The 17,291-nt window shown below is 40.0% G+C and overlaps 1 protein-coding gene across 4 annotated transcripts in view; it reads left to right on the top strand.

Annotated features, from left to right (window-relative positions):
• MYRIP (myosin VIIA and Rab interacting protein) overlaps positions 1-17,291 on the top strand; it is a 372,103-nt gene that overhangs the window by 322,375 nt on the left and 32,437 nt on the right. For all 4 annotated transcript variants that reach the window (XM_003794483.2, XM_012808014.1, XM_012808015.1 and 1 more), the window contains one exon: positions 54-293. In XM_003794483.2, coding sequence (XP_003794531.1) covers positions 54-293 — 240 coding nt within the window. The remainder of the gene's footprint in view (positions 1-53; positions 294-17,291) is intronic.

Here is a 17,291-nt window from a genome sequence, read left to right on the forward strand (position 1 = left end):
CATCCTGCCTAGAGCAGAGGGGTCCTCATCTTGTGATTCTGGCTTTTATTTAGGTGTCAGGTGATTTATCCGAGGCTGACATCAGCAAGGAGGCTCGCCCCCCCCGGACTCCCACAGACACCACGGAGGAGAAACTGAGAAACAGATTGTATGAGTTAGCAATGAAAATGAGTGAAAAGGAGACTTCATCAGGGGAGGATCAGGAGTCCGAGCCCAAGACAGAATCTGAGAACCAGAAGGAAAGTCTGTCCTCTGAAGACAACAGCCAGAGTGTTCAGGAAGAGCTGAAGAAGGTAAGGGCTGTGAAACCGTCTGAGACAGCTCGAGCCTCTGCCGGTGGCATGTTGTGGAAAGGTTCTCTATTTGTGTGGAGATGTGCCGGGTCCCGAAGAGTTCTCTCTAAAATGCCCATCCCTCCTGGGGAGAGCCCAAGAGAACCCTTCTCGATCATGCTGTATGGTACAATCAGGAAATAGCACCGCATATCTTATGGAAGGCTCCAGACCTCTTGTCTCCTCCTGTCCTTTACCAAGGTAGCTCCCCACTTCATGTCTGTGATTTAATACCCCTGATCTGTCTCACTGGCAAAGAGCAGTGTTATTTCCCACCCCATTCCCTCCCTGAACAATTTTGCCCACAAATTGAGGTTATCTAGCCAATCTCTCTTTTAATCAATGATGAAGCTTTGTTCCATAGAGTCTTTATGTTCCAAGTAGTCTTCTGAATTGTTTAGCTCTGCAGTTTTCAGATGTTGGTTTGCTTGTTTTAGCCTCAGAATCCTTTTCTTATATGGAATCTCATTGTTTCAAACAGAAGCACTGCTGGGTCCCCAGACCCCCAACCCATCCTCCTCACTTTCCCCTGCCCCTACCTGTCCCTTGAGCTCAAGCAACACAGTTTGAAAACAATAGAAGATAGCCCCAATCCCTGGCAAAAAGGAATCCCACACACCCCATCACTGATCTGCCCATTGTCCTCTAGCGTGTGCCTGGGTTGTCTCTGCAGCTTCTGAAAGTACATTTATGCCAGACTTGCCAAGTTAGAGTCAGAATATCCCTACCTGCCTCCAATGGAAGGGGAAAAAATGAATGTTTATTGAGTGTCTCCTCTGTGCCTGGCACTGTATGTATGTCAGCTCATTAAGTAACCCTTTGAAATAGAGGCAGCCCATTTTTGCAGATGAGGAAACTGAAGCTAAGTCATTAAGACACTTAACTCCCACAGCTAGTAAGTTTCAGAGCTGAGGCTGCCTCACAAACCTGCTTGGCCTCAAATCACACACTCCTTCCTTTACAATAAGCTGCCTCTTCTGGAGTTCATATAAAGTTTTGTCTGCCAACATTTCAATTTCTTTGCACTTGTGGTAAACTCAGTATGAAAGATACTATTTCATCTTTGGAGCAATGATTCTGGTGGAGAAAGACCCATAAATGCTATATAAGCTAACCAGTTCGTGCATGGGTGAGTGAGCCCCCTTCATGTGCTCAGCAGCTGAGCTGAGGTACTGCAGAGCAGCCAGGCCAAAGGAAAGTGGGGCTGTCATCCATGAATGAACCCTTGAATCTTCGACACCCCAGACTCTGCCCTTCACTCATCCCAGTCCCACCCTCCACAACCATTGTGCCCTAACCCCATAAGCCTTTCTTTCCCCTGGCGTGTCTGTGGGTTGGAGCGTGCAGCTTGGTCTCCACAGGCAGCCCCACCTGGGATGTGGGCTCCAACAATAGTAAAGGGCTCTGATCCTCTCTGTTGCTTGAACCAACAATGCTGCATTGTAGGCACATTAGTATGCTAGAGCTGACAGCCAGATGGTAACTGAAGAATATCACATCATGTCTTACAATGGCTCTATGTCCTGCTGGATTTGCTGCCTCATGGTCCCAAGGCTTAGAAACTCATGCTGTCCCTGCGGCATGCCAAGCTGTGATGAGTCAGGCACTGCCACCCCTCATCGGCCTGCAGGCTGCAACCTTCTGGAGGCACAGACACCACCTACATATTTTCTCCTGAGCAGAATGTGAGCAGGGAAAGGAGGAGACCCTGGGAGAAATCCTGGGGACCTAGGCAAGCCCCCCATCCTACCCCATGCCCTCACTGAGCAGGAAATTAAGAGAGTTGACTTTATTCAGACTCTCAAATGCATCAGCCTCTCAAATTTCAAGTCTTGTCCCCCAACCTACCATGAATCAATGAATTAAATATTCAACCAGATTGTCTTTTTTTGCATTTATAACTCCATATAGCAAACAAAAAAGATAATATGTTTTCCACATCGGGCATGGACTACTCTGGTTAAAGGAAAACAGAAATGTAGGTTTACATATTGAATATTATTTTAAAACAGAAGAGTATAGAGATAGGTTTTAGAATTTGACTGAGTTTGAAACACAACCAGGCAGTGTGCAAACTCTGTGGACTTCAGTTAATGTCTTAATTTACTGCTACTCCCTGTGACAGTGTCATTTCTTGCCTGCTTACTGTACCCACCTCCTAACTGATCTCCTATCCCTCCAGGCCCTTCCTGCCCTCCTGCTACGACAAGTCCTGTTTCCACTCAGCAGCCCGAGCTGCCTTGCAGCCCTTGTGCTTGCTGGCAGCACGTCGACAGGCTCATGTCTGCCTTAGTTTTTAATTGAGCCCAAGGACCCAGCCCAGGTTTTCATTGTTGATTGAATGAATACATCTTGGCCTCATTTGTAAAATAGAGATAATCATATTCCTTTGTAGAATTGTGAGGATTGAATTATGTAGTGTAGGGTTTAGCACATAGCAGGAGCCCAGCAAATCTTAATTATTGTATCCCTTTGAACAATCTCAAGGAAAATAAACTTCACCGTCCTGAAATTTCCATCTGCTGGTACTGAAGGGACAGCATAGTGCCAATTCCAATCAACACTTGCAGTGTCAAACTGTAGTTCTGTAACCACATTTGGTGTTCCTTGATGCTATGCAGAATATAAGTAGGGAAAACAATGCACCAGCCCCCCAGGTTGTCATCTTCAGGATCAGAGTAACTTTGACGTCTTCATGATCCAACCACTACCAGATGGTCTCTCTCTCTCTCTCACACACACACACACACACACACGTGCACACAGCCCTTCACTGGGGAGTGGATCTGGATTAATGTGACTATTCCAGAGACTGCTGCTCCATCCCTCTCTCTCTTTCCCTTGGTGATGTACCAGCCCCAGTCAAAGGCATGAGGCCTTCTCAGAGCAGCAGGAGCTTCTCTCTCTCTGCAAAAGAGCAGGTGGAAGTACTGTGGAAATACCACTCCCAGGAGCAGCCCTAACCAGTGACTGATAGGAAGGGTATAAATATCTCAATTCCTTTTCTCCCCATTGTTGTAATAACTCTGAGGCATGAGGTATACATTGATTCCCCAAGTTCCCCATCAGATTTACCTCTGGCCACATGCATTGATAAACTGGCTTGATAAGACAGGCTTTACTGAGTCCCTTTCCATGTCTCACTTCTCTCTCCTCTGCCACTGTTGTCTGGGACTGCCTCCCAAATAAACCCCACTGTTGTCTGGGATTGCCTCCCACATAAACCATATGCACTCAAATCTTTGTTTCATGGTCAGCTTCTGGGAAGACAGTAACCAAACAGAAGAAAGTGTAGCATTCCCAAATCAGGGGTGCTCACTTCAGTATTGTGAATAAGCAATGAGAAAATCCAGACACCAAATGGGCTTTTGATTGCCCTTATCCCACCCAAAGAGGCTTTGCTCTGGACAAAGAGGGAGCTTGGCCAGTGCCTCTGCCACTGTCCCTGCTGTCAGAGCCACAGCTGAGCAAGGTGCATTCACTCATAGACACAGTGACAACAGCAGCAGTTCAGTCTTAGTATAACATCCCTTTTTGGACCCGGGCCTTCAGAATTCTGTCCAGCTGCAGTAGAACCATTTTAGAAACATACTTTTTCTTGATTGGATTCAGATCTTTGCTGGAGACAAAACTTATCCCTACAGTTGGATTAAATGTCTCCCTTGGACTGTGTGTGGGGATGATTTAACGATGGTCAATGCCAAATGAATTTTAACTGGCTGATGAATGAGCTTGGGACCAATCCAAAAACATCTTGGGAGCTAGATTCCCAAACGGTCTTATTTCTTCTTAAAGTAACAACTTGTTTCCACCAGACTTGTAGTCAGCCTTCCAAACCAGGCGGTCCCCAGAGCTGGGGAAGAAGCACTTATTTCTCCTCTACCACTGGGCAGGTGGCCATGCTCATGGTTCTGGAGAAAGGTACTGCCTGAAGTAGTTCTTTTTGCCTCTAGAGATTCAGATGCTACACGCCTAACACTCAAGAAGGGCCAAGGACTCCTGGCCTGACTCTGGAGACTACATGCAGGGACCATGTCTCCCACAAACCCCCTAGTCCCTCTAGGCCCAGACTAGCAATTCCCAATACCCCTTCTAGCTCCAAAATTCCAAGGTTCTCTATATGTGATGGGTTAAATAGGTTTTTCTTTCCTAACATTAATGCCTTTTACATTGCTTTTCATGTGACAAAAAATGTCCTATGTGTCAAACTTTTGGAACATGAGTCTTTGTTGAGGGCCCAAATTAGCAAATTCGTGCATTGTAGTCCGATTTGTTACGGTGTCCTTTAAAGCAGCTTTATTTAAAGCAGGAGTGTCCAACCTGCCACCTGTCAACAGCGTGCTGATTTTGTGAGGCCTTTTTTTTTGCTTCTCTGTGCTGTTGGATATCACAAAAAGTATGCACAGCCTTTCTTTTTTTTGCCAATCAGCTTTTGTTAGTAATTGTGTATTAATGTGTGGCCCACCACAACTCTTATTCTTCCGATGATTTGCAGAGAAAAAAAGAAATTGAACATCCTAAAAGTGTCTTTGTTAATGATCATGAGGAACTGAACCATTGTGCTGTGTTTTTACGGCACAGTCACTGACCAGCAAACGTCACCCCAGTTTACAGTTTCATAAATGATTCTCGTCAAAATCATTGGGACTGCTCTAAACTAATAAATGTTTTTTCCCCCCTCAAACAAATTAATTAATGCATCTTTCGATGGCTGCTACCCAATTCCTTAAGTCAAGCCATATGGAAACATGATCCTCATCAGTGGTGAGGGAGACAGATTTATTGACTGTTGTCTGAGAAAACCCAGAGCCTTGGGCTTCTCAAGTTCTATGTGCTTGTGAAAAAATTGTTGTTGATGTCACAGCGTTAATATAAAATCAAGTGTTGTTGTCCACATTTGTCTCGCCCTTGTCACATAACTCGCCATTCACATGAGGTTATAGTGCCTTTCATCTCAGAGCATTTTATTCCAGTCTTCATCTTCACTTGTTGCTGGAGTGAATATAGCATTCGATATTGACTTGTAACTTCCAAGCTACACGGATGTCAATAGGCCTTAGGCCTATTGAAGAATTAACACCTCTTTTCCAACTTTCTATTTAAATGCTGCTATAGGAAAAAAGAGACGCTTTAGCTGTCCACTTAGAGCTGCAGCTCTTATCCACAGTGCTTGAACAGGTGAGGTTTCATTTCCTTCATGCTGTTATTGGCACCATTCATTCCTTCTAACCAGGTTCTGTGGGGAGGGGGGCCTGCCAGGCTGAGAAGGCAGAGTTCTCAGACATCTCCTGCATCACTGGGGCTTTGGCAAAGTATCTTCCTCTCTAGGGAAAGATGGGCTGAGTGCTAGAGAAAGATTGTCCAGAATGCCAGTGCAGACATTCCCCTTCAAACCTCTGTAAAGTGCAGTGTTACCTGAAAGGCCAAGAAGAAGCTATCACCCCAGCCACAGCATTAGAATGAGACACAGGGCAGATAAGGTTTGAAAGGAGAAAGGCAGAGTTGCTCTCTAGACGGTTGTGAGTAGAAACGTCTTGAAGTGTCTTGTTCAGAGTCTGACTCCACAGAAGCCCAAAAGAACGATGCCCAGAGGAGGCAGGCAGGACCATGGGTGAGGAGAGGGGAGAGGAAGCAAGATACCATGTTCCTGAAGCTCTTGCAGAATAGGCAAGATTGCACTCTTGGAAAATGTTTCTGGTAGCAAGAAGATAATAAACAGAGATAGAAAAATATGCATACCAGTGTCTCCTACAAACACAAATACCGAAATCCTAAAGAAAACACTAGCAGACTGAATTTTACAACATTGAAAGAATCACGTGTTATACTTATGTATTTTTTCTGAGATTGCAAAATAAAGTAGATACTGAGAACCCCCACTGTTACAATAAATAATTTAGTAAGTACTCTTTTTTTAAGCACATAATAATCTCAACTGATGCCAAAATGGCCCTTGAAAACAATCAACACATATTCCATTGGAGGGGAACCTCTCAGTGGAATAGAAAGGTAATTTTGTAATATGATTTTAAAAAATGATATTTTAAGCCACTACAATGGAACCTTAGATTTTTTTTCCAGATGGTGACTCATTTCAAACATCAAAAACATCATGAACATCATAAGACTTTAATACTGATCAAAGAAATACATGACAAAGAGATGAATTTATAAATGCTTTTACAGACACATGTATTTTGTTATTCAACACAGCATGTACATGTTTAGAAAATAATATGTATGGCTTTAAGATTTGTTTTAAACTATAGGTAAATAGTAGGTAATTATTTGGAAAATACTATTTCTAAAGAAGTAAAAGCAAAATTGACTCTAAGCAGATTATAAAACACCCACAGGCCATGCAAAATGTTCAAAGAATTATTCCTTAGAAAGAAGTTAAGTCTTGGGTATCTTTAGCAATGAAATCTATCAAACATTTATGGTGCTAATTACTCCCACACAGGTTAAACTATTGTTGAGCATTTTTTAAAAAATGGAAAATATCCCAGTTCATTTTAACTAATTAAAGCCTAGGTCTAAATCTGCTGCGAAAGTCACATGCTGCCAAAAATTCACATATTACCTTACTGGTGAACAAACATTCGGAAATTCTCACCATGTTATCAAATTGTTTTCAACTACATATTAAAATAACAATTTAGAGTGGCCAAGTAGGATTCAGTCTAGGAATGTAATAATATCAATTTTAGGAAATCTACGAACATTCATTATATTTACAGGTTAAGGAGGAGAAAATATGATTATTTCATTAAATTCTTAGCTTGATGTCTGACATATAGTAGGAAATTCATAAATATTGAATGAAGAATAAATTGCAAAATAACAGCTGATAAAATAGGGAGACTAAAAACACAACAGCAGTGGCAGGTAGCTGTTTGTGGGTTGCAGACCTATCAGTGACTTGGATGAACATAATGAGCCCTCTCTTCATAAAAAGTATAAAAAATGAAAATGATTCAGGTGGAATTGGAGAGTCACAGATCACATGAAGCCCGTTCATACGCCCCAGATGTCTTCTATTATTTTATTTTATGACATTGGTCTGACATTTTTACCAATGCAATAAAACAAGAAATAGAAGTTACCCAATATTGGATAAAAGAATTCCAATGATACATTACTGACTTTCTTTCTTTTTATTTATTTATTTATTTATTTTTGAGACAGTCTCCCTCAGTTGCCCTTGATAGAGTGCCGTGGTGTCATAGCTGCCAGCAACCTCAAACTCTTGGGCTCAGGTGATCCTCTCGCTTCATCCTCTCAAGTAACTGGGACCACAGGCTTGCACTATCATGCCCGCCTAATTTTCTTTTTCTATTTTTAGTAGAGACAGGGGTCTCGTTCTTGCCCAGGCTGGTCTCAAACCTCTGAGCTCAGGCAGCCCTCCCACTTTGACCTCCTGGAGTGCTAGGATTACACGCATGAACTACCTACCACACCCAGCAATGTAGTATTGACTTCTAACTTAAGCTAATAAAATCAGCTAAAAAGATTATTGGAAATAATGAGTTCAGCAGAGTAACTTATCATGAAAGAGTAATACATAAGCAAAAATTTCCTGTATATCAGTGATAATCTCTCAGAAAATATAAAGGGAAAATCCTATTTACAATAGCAGCAAAAGTATACACAGTGCTGACTATACACTTGACATACAACCCAGCAATCTGACCATTACATATTTACCGAAGATAATGAAGACCACACAGAGAGACACACACACAAAATGGATTGGGAGTGTTATAATGGCTCTGTTCATGATCACCAAAAGCTGGGAACAACCCCAATGCCCATCAGTTGGTGAGTGAACGCACTCTGGGTCATTCATACAACAGAATACTACTTGGCAATAAAAAGAAATGAATCACATAGAGTAACAGTGACGTTGAGAATCTCAAAAGCATTATGCTGAAAGGAAAAAAGACTCTAAAGCCGTGGTTCTCAACCTTCCTAATGCCTCCTAATGCCGTGACCCTCTCATACAGTTCCTCATGTTGTGGTGACCCCCAACCATAAAATTATTTTCGTTGCTACTTCACAACTTTGCTACTGTTATGAATCGTAATGTAAATATCTGATATGCAGGATGTATTTTCATTGTTACAAAGGGGTTGCGACCCACAGGTTGAGAACCACTGCTCTAAAGGTTACATATTGCCTATTTATATAATATTCTGGAAAAGGAAAAACTATAGGGACAAGAAACATATCAGTGGTTGCAAGAGGATGGGGTAGGGGATGTTGATATAAAGTGAGACACAGGCAGTTTTGTTTTGTTTTTTTCCTTTTTGGTGAGATGGAATTATTCTAGATCTTGATTTGGTGGTGGCTCCATGCACATGTCAAAATTCATAGAACTATATGCTTTTAAAGGTTGAATTTTATTGTATGTAACCCCCACACAGTAAATTCAAGAAAATTTCAACCACAATAATATTCGCAATGCTAGCATTACAATAAGCAAGCAGATTAATGAAACACAAGAGAAAATACAGAAAGTGATATAAATACAATAGACCCTCCATAGTTGACCACCTCCCTACATTGACCACCTCCTTAAATTGACCTGATTTTCATAGACCGGACATGCACCACATGTACATATCAGTACAGTAGGCCTAGTTCCTTATGTTGATGACCCCCATATGTTGACCAATTGTTATAGTTCCTCAGGTGGTCTACTTACAGAGGTTTTACTGTATAATAAGACATGAGAATAGTATATTTAATGTCAGTTGAGAAGGATTAAGAAATATTAGATTATTTAACAAATTAGTAGCACAAGCTGGTTAATCATTTGAGAAAAACTAAATTAAATCCATACATCATACTAGATAAATAGAGAATAAATTCTCAATGGGCAGAAGTTTAAAATGTTAAGTAAAAGACCTAGGTAATCATTAGAATAAATTATAGATGAATATTTTGTAACATTAGAACAAGAAATTCCAGAAACCTTAAAAGTCTAAAATGTAATTGTATAAAAATTAAGAACATATGTTCATCAAAAAAAATACAATTAAAAAGAAAACAATAATCAAGAGGACACACTGCCTAAATGTATAAAGAATTACTATTTTTGCAATACCAGTGGGTAACGAGTAATGCAAATACGCAGGCAAGTCATCAAAAAGAGAGAGAATGTAAATCTTCCATAACTATATGAAAAAAGATTTAACTTTAATTGTATTAACAGTTTTGTTTTTTTTTTTTAACACCTAGCCCAGGACTTGCCACATGGTTGTCACATTCATTGTTTTTTACTCAATGTTTATTGTGAGTCTTAATGTGCCCAGCACTATTGAAGCTCTGGAAAAATGGCCAGGACCAGGACAAAGTTTATCATTTATTTGCTCAGACAATCAATAAGGATACAAATTAAAATAATGAGATGCCACTCTAGCCTGACAAATTCAATGATTAAAAAGAATGACGGTCAGCGATCCCAAGAGCTCAGTGTTGGCAGTCTACTACTCATAAAATAGTAGGAGCACATATTAGAACTTGGTAACTCAAAACAATCAGATAGTGAATACTCTTTGATCCAGCAAGTATACTTTCACCCATTTATCCTAAGGAAAAACTGGATTATTACAATGCAGTTCATCTAGCACTATGGTTTGACTATAAGGAAATGTTGGAGACAACCCAACCATCCCACAATAAAGGATTCTTAGAGAAATGAGGGATGAGGCCCTGATGATGGGTGGAACATAGGCAGTGGAATAGCTAAAATGAGTAGGCCCAGATACAAGCAGGTGGGTAAATTTCATGTGGGGAAATTGAGGAGGTTTTGCTTTATGGTCTATGTTTTGTTTTGTTTTTTTCACCTCTATCTCTCTTTCTGTGAGGTAAGTTTCTCTTCTGACAGTGAAGGGATATAGAATTGGAGTTTCCAGATTGTGAAGAGTGTTTGAAATAACCATTGCATAGATCGTGAAGTATACGATAAGGAGGCACAGGAAGTCACCAGGCAGCACGGACAGCTGAGATAAGGTCACATCATGAACGTTCATCTTAAGTGTAAAGAGCTTGTAAATGAATACAGCAGCCTTAAATGCAATTAAATGTGAAATTTAAAAATCCATTCCATTCAAAGAAAATGTCTATTCCTTATGTATCTATTCATAACTTCACATCATTTGGCATAATTACACAGTATGGCTCAAGTGGTTCTGGAATTTGCAATAGAACTCCTCGTTTCGGAGACTTCTAGTTTAGCCATTAATTTTCTTTTCAAACCATTAAGGGGATACCAATGTTTTGGGGTTACATGGATTGCTTTTACATGCTTCAGTCATGGATATAGGTGTGCCCATCACGTAAATATTGTTCACTATAACTGTTATGTAAGTTTTTGCCCCTTCCCTTCTCCCCTTCCCCCTTGCTTGATTTCCCCTGAGTTTTACTTCCCTCTGTGCACAGGTGTGCTCATGAGTCAGTTCCAATTTAATAATGAGTGCATATGGTGTTTGTTTCTACATTCTGGAGATACTTAAGAGAAGTATCCATGCAAATTGTTGCAAAAGGCATTGAGTCATCCTTTTTAATAGCTGAGTAGTACTCCATGGTACACACACATCACAGTTTATTAATCCACTCATGAATCGATGGACACTTAGGTTGAATCAAGATCTTTACAATTGTGAATTGTGCTGCAATAAACATTCAAGTACAGGTGTCTTTTTGATAAAAAGACTTCTTGTGTTTGGGATAGAGAACCAGTAGTGGGATTGATGGATTGAATGGTAGGTCCACTTTTAGTTCTTTGAGAACTCTCCATACTGTCTCCATACAGGTTGCACTCATTTGAAGTCCCACCCATAGTGTATAAGCATTCCTTTCTTTCTGCATCCATGCCAGCAGCTATTGTTTTTGGACTTTTTAATTAAAGTCATTCTAACTAGGGTAAGGTGATATCTTGTTGTGGTTTTAATTTGCATTTCTGATGACATGGGATGTTGAGCATATTTGACATTTGTTGGCCATTTGTCTTTCTTCTTTCAAAAAGCTTCTGTTCCTGTCTGTAGCCCACTTTTGAATGGGGCTCTTTGTTTGTTTTTTCCTAGCTGATTTGCTTGACTTCTTTGTAGTTTTAGATTATTAGCCCTTTATCAGATATATGGCTTGTGAATGTTTTCTCCCATTCTGTAGATTGTCTCTTTGCTCTGTTAATTGTTTCTTATCTCTGTAGAAACTGTATAGTTTAATAAAAATCCCATTAATTTATTTTTGTTGTTTTCCTGATTGCCATTTGGTGTCTTATTCATAAATTCTTTGCCTAGGCCTATAAACTAGAAGAGATTTTCCTATATTTTCCTCTAAAAGTCTTATGGTTTCATGCCTTAAGTTTGAGTCTTTTATTTATGTTGAATTAGTTTTTCTAATTGGTGAGAGATTAGTGTCTTGTTTCCTTCTACCTATGGCTATCCAATTTTCTCAGCACCATTTATTGAATAGGGCTTCTTTACCCCAGTGTGCATTGTTGTCTACTTTGTCAAAAATCATCTGGCTGTAGGTAGGTGGGTAGGTGGTTTTAAACCTGGATACTCTATTTTGTTCCATTGATTTGTGTCTGTAGTTTGCACCAATACCAGGTTATTTTGGTTATTAAAGGCTAGTAGTATAATTTGAAGTCTGGTAATGCAATACCTCCAGATTTGTTCTTTTTCCTTAAGATTTATTCATGCTTTATTCTGATTCCAAACAAAGCATAGAATTATTTTTTCTAAATCCGTGAAGTATGACATTAACTGTTTTAATGAGGATTGCACTGAATCTATAAGTCACTTTGGGTAGTATAGACATTTTAATAATGTTGATTTTGCTGATCCCAGAATACAGTATGTTTTTCTATTTGTTTGTGTCCTCTGAAATTTCTTTTCTCACTATTTCATAAGTTCTCTTTGTAGAAATTATTTCCTCTCATTGGTTAAGTATATTCCTAGGTGTTTCATTTTCTTTGCAGTGATTGTGAATGGTATTGAGTCTTTGATTTGACTCTCCACCTGACTGTTATTGATTTATAGAAGTACTACTGATAGATGTATGTTGATTTTGTATCCTGAGACTTTGCTAAAGCTATTTAACAATTTCAGGAGTTTTTTGGTGGAATCGTTGGGGTTTTCTAGGTACCAGATCATGTCAGCAATTTGGATACACTTTATTTTATTCTCTTGCCTGATTGCTCTGGCTAAAACTTCCAGCACTATCTTGAACAGTAGAACTGACAGTGGCACCCTTATCTGGTTCTTGTTCTTAAGAATATGTTCAGCTTTTCCCCATTCAGCATGGTGTTAGCTATGGGTTTGTCATACATGGGCTTTTAAATTTTTGAGATATGTTCCTTCTATGCCTTGTTTATTTAGGATTTCTCTCAAGAAAGGTTGCTAGGTTTTGTCAAATGATTTTTCTGCATCTATTGAGATGATCATATGGGCTTTGTTGTTGCTTCTGTTTATGTGGTGAATCACATTTATTGATTTACATATGTTGAACCATCCTTGCCTCCTGAGATGAAGCCTACTTGGTCCTCATGGATCATTTCTTTCAGTGTGCTGCTGAATTGTTTGCTAGTATTTTATTGAGCATTTTTGCATCTATATTCATAAGGGATGTTGGTCTGTAGTTTTCTTTGTTGCTACTGTGTCTTTTCCTGGCTTTGATGTCACAGTGATACTGGCCTCATACAATGTGTTGAGGAGAATTCCCTTCTTCTCAATATTATGGAATAATTTCTATATTATGGGCACCAGCTATTCTTTGTAGATCTGGTAGTATTCAGCCATGAATCTATCTGGTCCAGGGTTTTGCTTTTTTTTTTCTTTTGGGTTGGGATATTTTTTATTACTTTTTTAATCTCTCTGCTCATTATTGGTCTGTTTAGGAATTTTGTTTCTTTCTGATTGAGTCTTCAAAGGTTGTATGTTTCCAGAAATTTATCTATTTCCTCTACATTTTATAGTTTATGTGCATAGAGTTTTTTGTATTATTTATGGATGATATTTTGCATTTCTATTGTATCAGTTATAATGTCTCCTTTTTCATTTCTGATTGACCTTATTTGGGGCCTTTCTCTTCTGCTCTTGGTTAATCTAGCAAGAGGTCTATTGATTTTATTTCTTTTCAAGGAACCAACATTTTGTTTTGTTGATCCTTTATATTATGTTTTTATTTTCCATTTCATTTGGTTCTCCTGTGACCTTCATTATTTCTTCTGCTGATTCCTGGTTTGATGTGCTCTTTCCTTCTCTAGTTTTCTTGAGGGGTGACATTAGGCTGTTAATTTGTGATCTTTTTTGTCTTTTTGATGTAGTCATTTAAGGCTATGAATTTTTCACTTTGTCCCATAGACTGTGATAACTTTTTCTTCTTTGTTTTTCAACTCAAAGAATCTTCTTATTTCCATCTTAATTTCATTCTTGACCCAATATTCATTCGGCAGCAGGTTGTTTAATTTCCATGACTTTGTGTAAGTTTGAGAGTTTCTCTTATGATTAATTTCTAGTTTTATTTTACTGTGGTCTGAGAATATACATGGTATTATTTCAACTTTTCTAAATTTGTTGAGATCTATTTTGTGGCCTAAGATATGCTCAATCTTGGAGAATATCCCATATGCTGCTGAAAGGAATACGTATTCAGTAGTTTGGTGTAGAATGTTTTATAAATGTCTGGTAGATCTATTTGTTCTGTATTTCCATTTAAAACCAGTGTTTGTTGATTTTCTGCTTTGATTGTCCTTCTAGTTCTCTCAGTTAGATCTTGAAGATCTCAGTAATTGCAATGGTGCTATTTATTTCTTCATTTAGCTCTAGTATAATTTGTTTCTGGGATCTCCTATGTTGAGCATACATTTTTAGAATTGTTATGTCTTCTTGTTAAATTGCTCCCTTTACCATTAGATAATGATCATCTTTGTGTTCCTGTACATTTATTGACCTAAAGTCAGTTTTATCTGATATGAGAATGGCTATACCTGCTCTCTTTTGATTTCCATTTGCAAAGAATATTTTTTCCATCCTTTTGCATTGTAATAGAATTGATGTGTGGGATATCGATCTGTTGATCCTGTCAGGTAGTACATTATTGCCTTGTTTTGCTTCTTGTGCCATTGTTTATAAGAGTTATGTGGGGGAATTTGGGGGGAAAGTTGAGGTGATTTTACACTGGTGGGTATCTGTTGTGTTGATTCCTGTATAATGCTTTCTTGAATATTTTCTACAGGACTGGGCTGGTCGTGGCAAATTCTCTCAGTGTTTGCTTATCTGGAAAAGACTTTCTCTGTTGACTGTGAAACTCAGTTTTACAGGATACACAATTCTAGGCTGGCAGTTATTCTTTTTAAGAAGACTGAAGATGAGGCCCCAATCTTTTCTGGCTTGTAAGATTCCTACTGAGAAGTCTGCAGTTATCCTGATGGGTTTTCCTTATAGGTTATTTGTTACTTTTGTCTTGCTATTTGTAGAATTTTCTCCTTCATTTTGACTTTGGCCACATTGATTATTATGTGTCTTGGAGATGACCTATATGCTATGAATCTTCCTGGTGTTTGTTGACTACCTTGTATCTATATCTGAATCTCTGGCAATATGTGGGAAGTTTTCCTCAATAATTCCCTCACATAGCTTTTCCATGCTTTTAGCTCTTTCTTCTTCTCTCTTAGGGATGCCTATAATTCTAATGTTAGTTCACTTCATATAGTCCCATATCTCTCCCAGTGATTGCTCAGATTTTCTTATACTCTCATCTGCCTCTTTGCATAACTGAATTATCTGAAGAAACTTGTCTTCAAACTCTGCTTTCTCTTTGATTTAGTCTGTTGTTGAAGCTTTTTGCTGTGTTTTGAAATTCTCTAAGTGACTCATTTCTTTATGTTCTATTATACCCTTTCTTATGTTGTCTAGCTTTTTAGCAACTATTCCATTCATTTTCTCAAAATTTTGTTGTTCTTCAACTTTTTCATCAATTCCATTTATTTTATTTGCCATCTGTATTCTTAATTCCATTTCTGTCATTTTGGCAATTTCTTTGAGAGTGGTGGCCACTACTATAGCTCCATTGTGTTCACTTGAGGGTGTTGAACTATTTTGTTTTTTCATGTTGCCAGGGTTATTTTGCTGGTTTCTTCTCATATGGCTTCTTTTCTTGGCTCTGGGTTAATGGGATTGCAGGGCACCTGTTCATTACTAGAACTCTCCTATTTATTTAGGATAGTGGTTCTCAACCTTCCTAATGCTGGATAGGTTTGTTGCTGTAGCAACAAAAATAATTTTATGGTTGGGGGTCACTGTACAGTTGAGGAACTGTATTAAAGGGTCACACATTAAAAAGGTTGAGAACCACTGTCTTAGGAGATAGGGAGGACCCTAGATGGAACTTTTGTGTCCTACTCTGGAATGTTGATTCACTGGGAGAGTTAAGGGATTGCACTGAGAGCCTGTAGAACATCTGTTCTGTTTTGACCCATTCCTCTATGATTGCCCAGTTTGAGCCAGTGCTGGATGATCTCCTTGTGGGGTAGAGGATTATTCTCTAGCTCATTGTTGAAAGTTTGATTGGGGGGCTGGTGTGACCCTCTCCACAAAAGCTATTGTTTGAGGGGATTTCTGTGGCCAGGGTTATCCCCAGGGAGGTGACAGTGGCAGCTGGGTGAGTCTATTTAGGCAGCAGTCATGGATGACCAGGCTGTGGGATGCAGTCATGGATGACCAGATCATGTAGTAATTGCTGATCAGGGCTACAGGGGAGTTCCTGAATGAAGTGTTGGACCTTGGGGATATTTTGCCAGCCCAGCAGCAGTAGAAACTCAGTGGTAGGGTCTTGGGCCCTGGTTCAACTGGAATCCTAGGGGTGGTATCACTGGCCCAGAGGGGACCCTGGACCTACAGGGGCAAAGCCTCAGGCTTAGCCACAATAAGAGCTTCAGAGCTGGCTCTGGGGATTACAGGGGCAGAGGTGCACATATGGAAGGTTGTTCTGCTGCTGATGACTAATCGTGCAGGCAGAGGGACTACATAAGTGGGCCAGAGCTGCTGGGCAGCCAAGGTTCTACCTCCATACTTAGGTCCAACTAATGCAGTTGTTCAAGGTTTCTCAGGGGGTGTCTGTGGCATCTGAGGCTTCTCCTCTGCTCAGGTCCCACACAAGGTGAGAGGCATGCTCAGCCCCCTGTCATAGGGCACAGCACAGGGGAACCTCTGTTCTGTCTACTCCCTCACTGGCCCAGCCAGTATGATGCAAAGGCTACTGCTGAAAGGCTGTTTCCTGACCAGACCTGGCTTCATGAATCAGTGTGATAAGAATGCTGTGAGTTGTGGAAACCCAGGATTGCAGCCACCAGATCTCTGCAGCACCTGCTCTGTGCTCCCTGATCACGTCTGCAGTGGGGGAGGGAGCTCTCTCATCGTTTGACCTGCCTGCAACTTTTATTCCTCTCCTAAAAAGCAGTGCCCATTCAGGTTGCTTCTGTTCTTCTGTCTTTCCCCTCTTCCCAGCAATGTAAATTATACTGAGACCCCCTCCAGCTTAATTTCTAAGTTGTTGGGGATGGGGGTGCTTGTGAGTATGAATTGGCTGTACCCTATTTGATCAAATCAGTAGGTGCTATGAGCTATCCAGTTGTTCTCCCTGTCACTGGTTGATGTTTGCAGGAAAGAGCCAACTTCAGAGATGTTCTTTTGTGCCTATTATAGGCTCTATCCCTTAGGAGAAGCACTTGAGTGCCCCAGGCAGTGGGAGGGCGGGGGGGTGGGGGTTGGCTGCAGCTCCCAACGATTGCTTGTTCACCACAGCAGAAGGTAGGGAGAAGCTGGGTAGGTTATGTTTGGCAAGCCTCAAGGGACTCAAAGGTTATTTCCTAGGCTTCTGGGAAAAGCCACTGGGAGGCAGCCAAAGAGGCTTTTCCAAACTACAAAGACTGCTTATGAAGAAGAGCAG

This window comes from Otolemur garnettii, unplaced genomic scaffold, assembly GCF_000181295.1.
Source record: "Otolemur garnettii isolate 467f Iridium unplaced genomic scaffold, OtoGar3 scaffold00082, whole genome shotgun sequence".
Classification (NCBI taxonomy): Eukaryota; Metazoa; Chordata; class Mammalia; order Primates; family Galagidae; genus Otolemur; species Otolemur garnettii.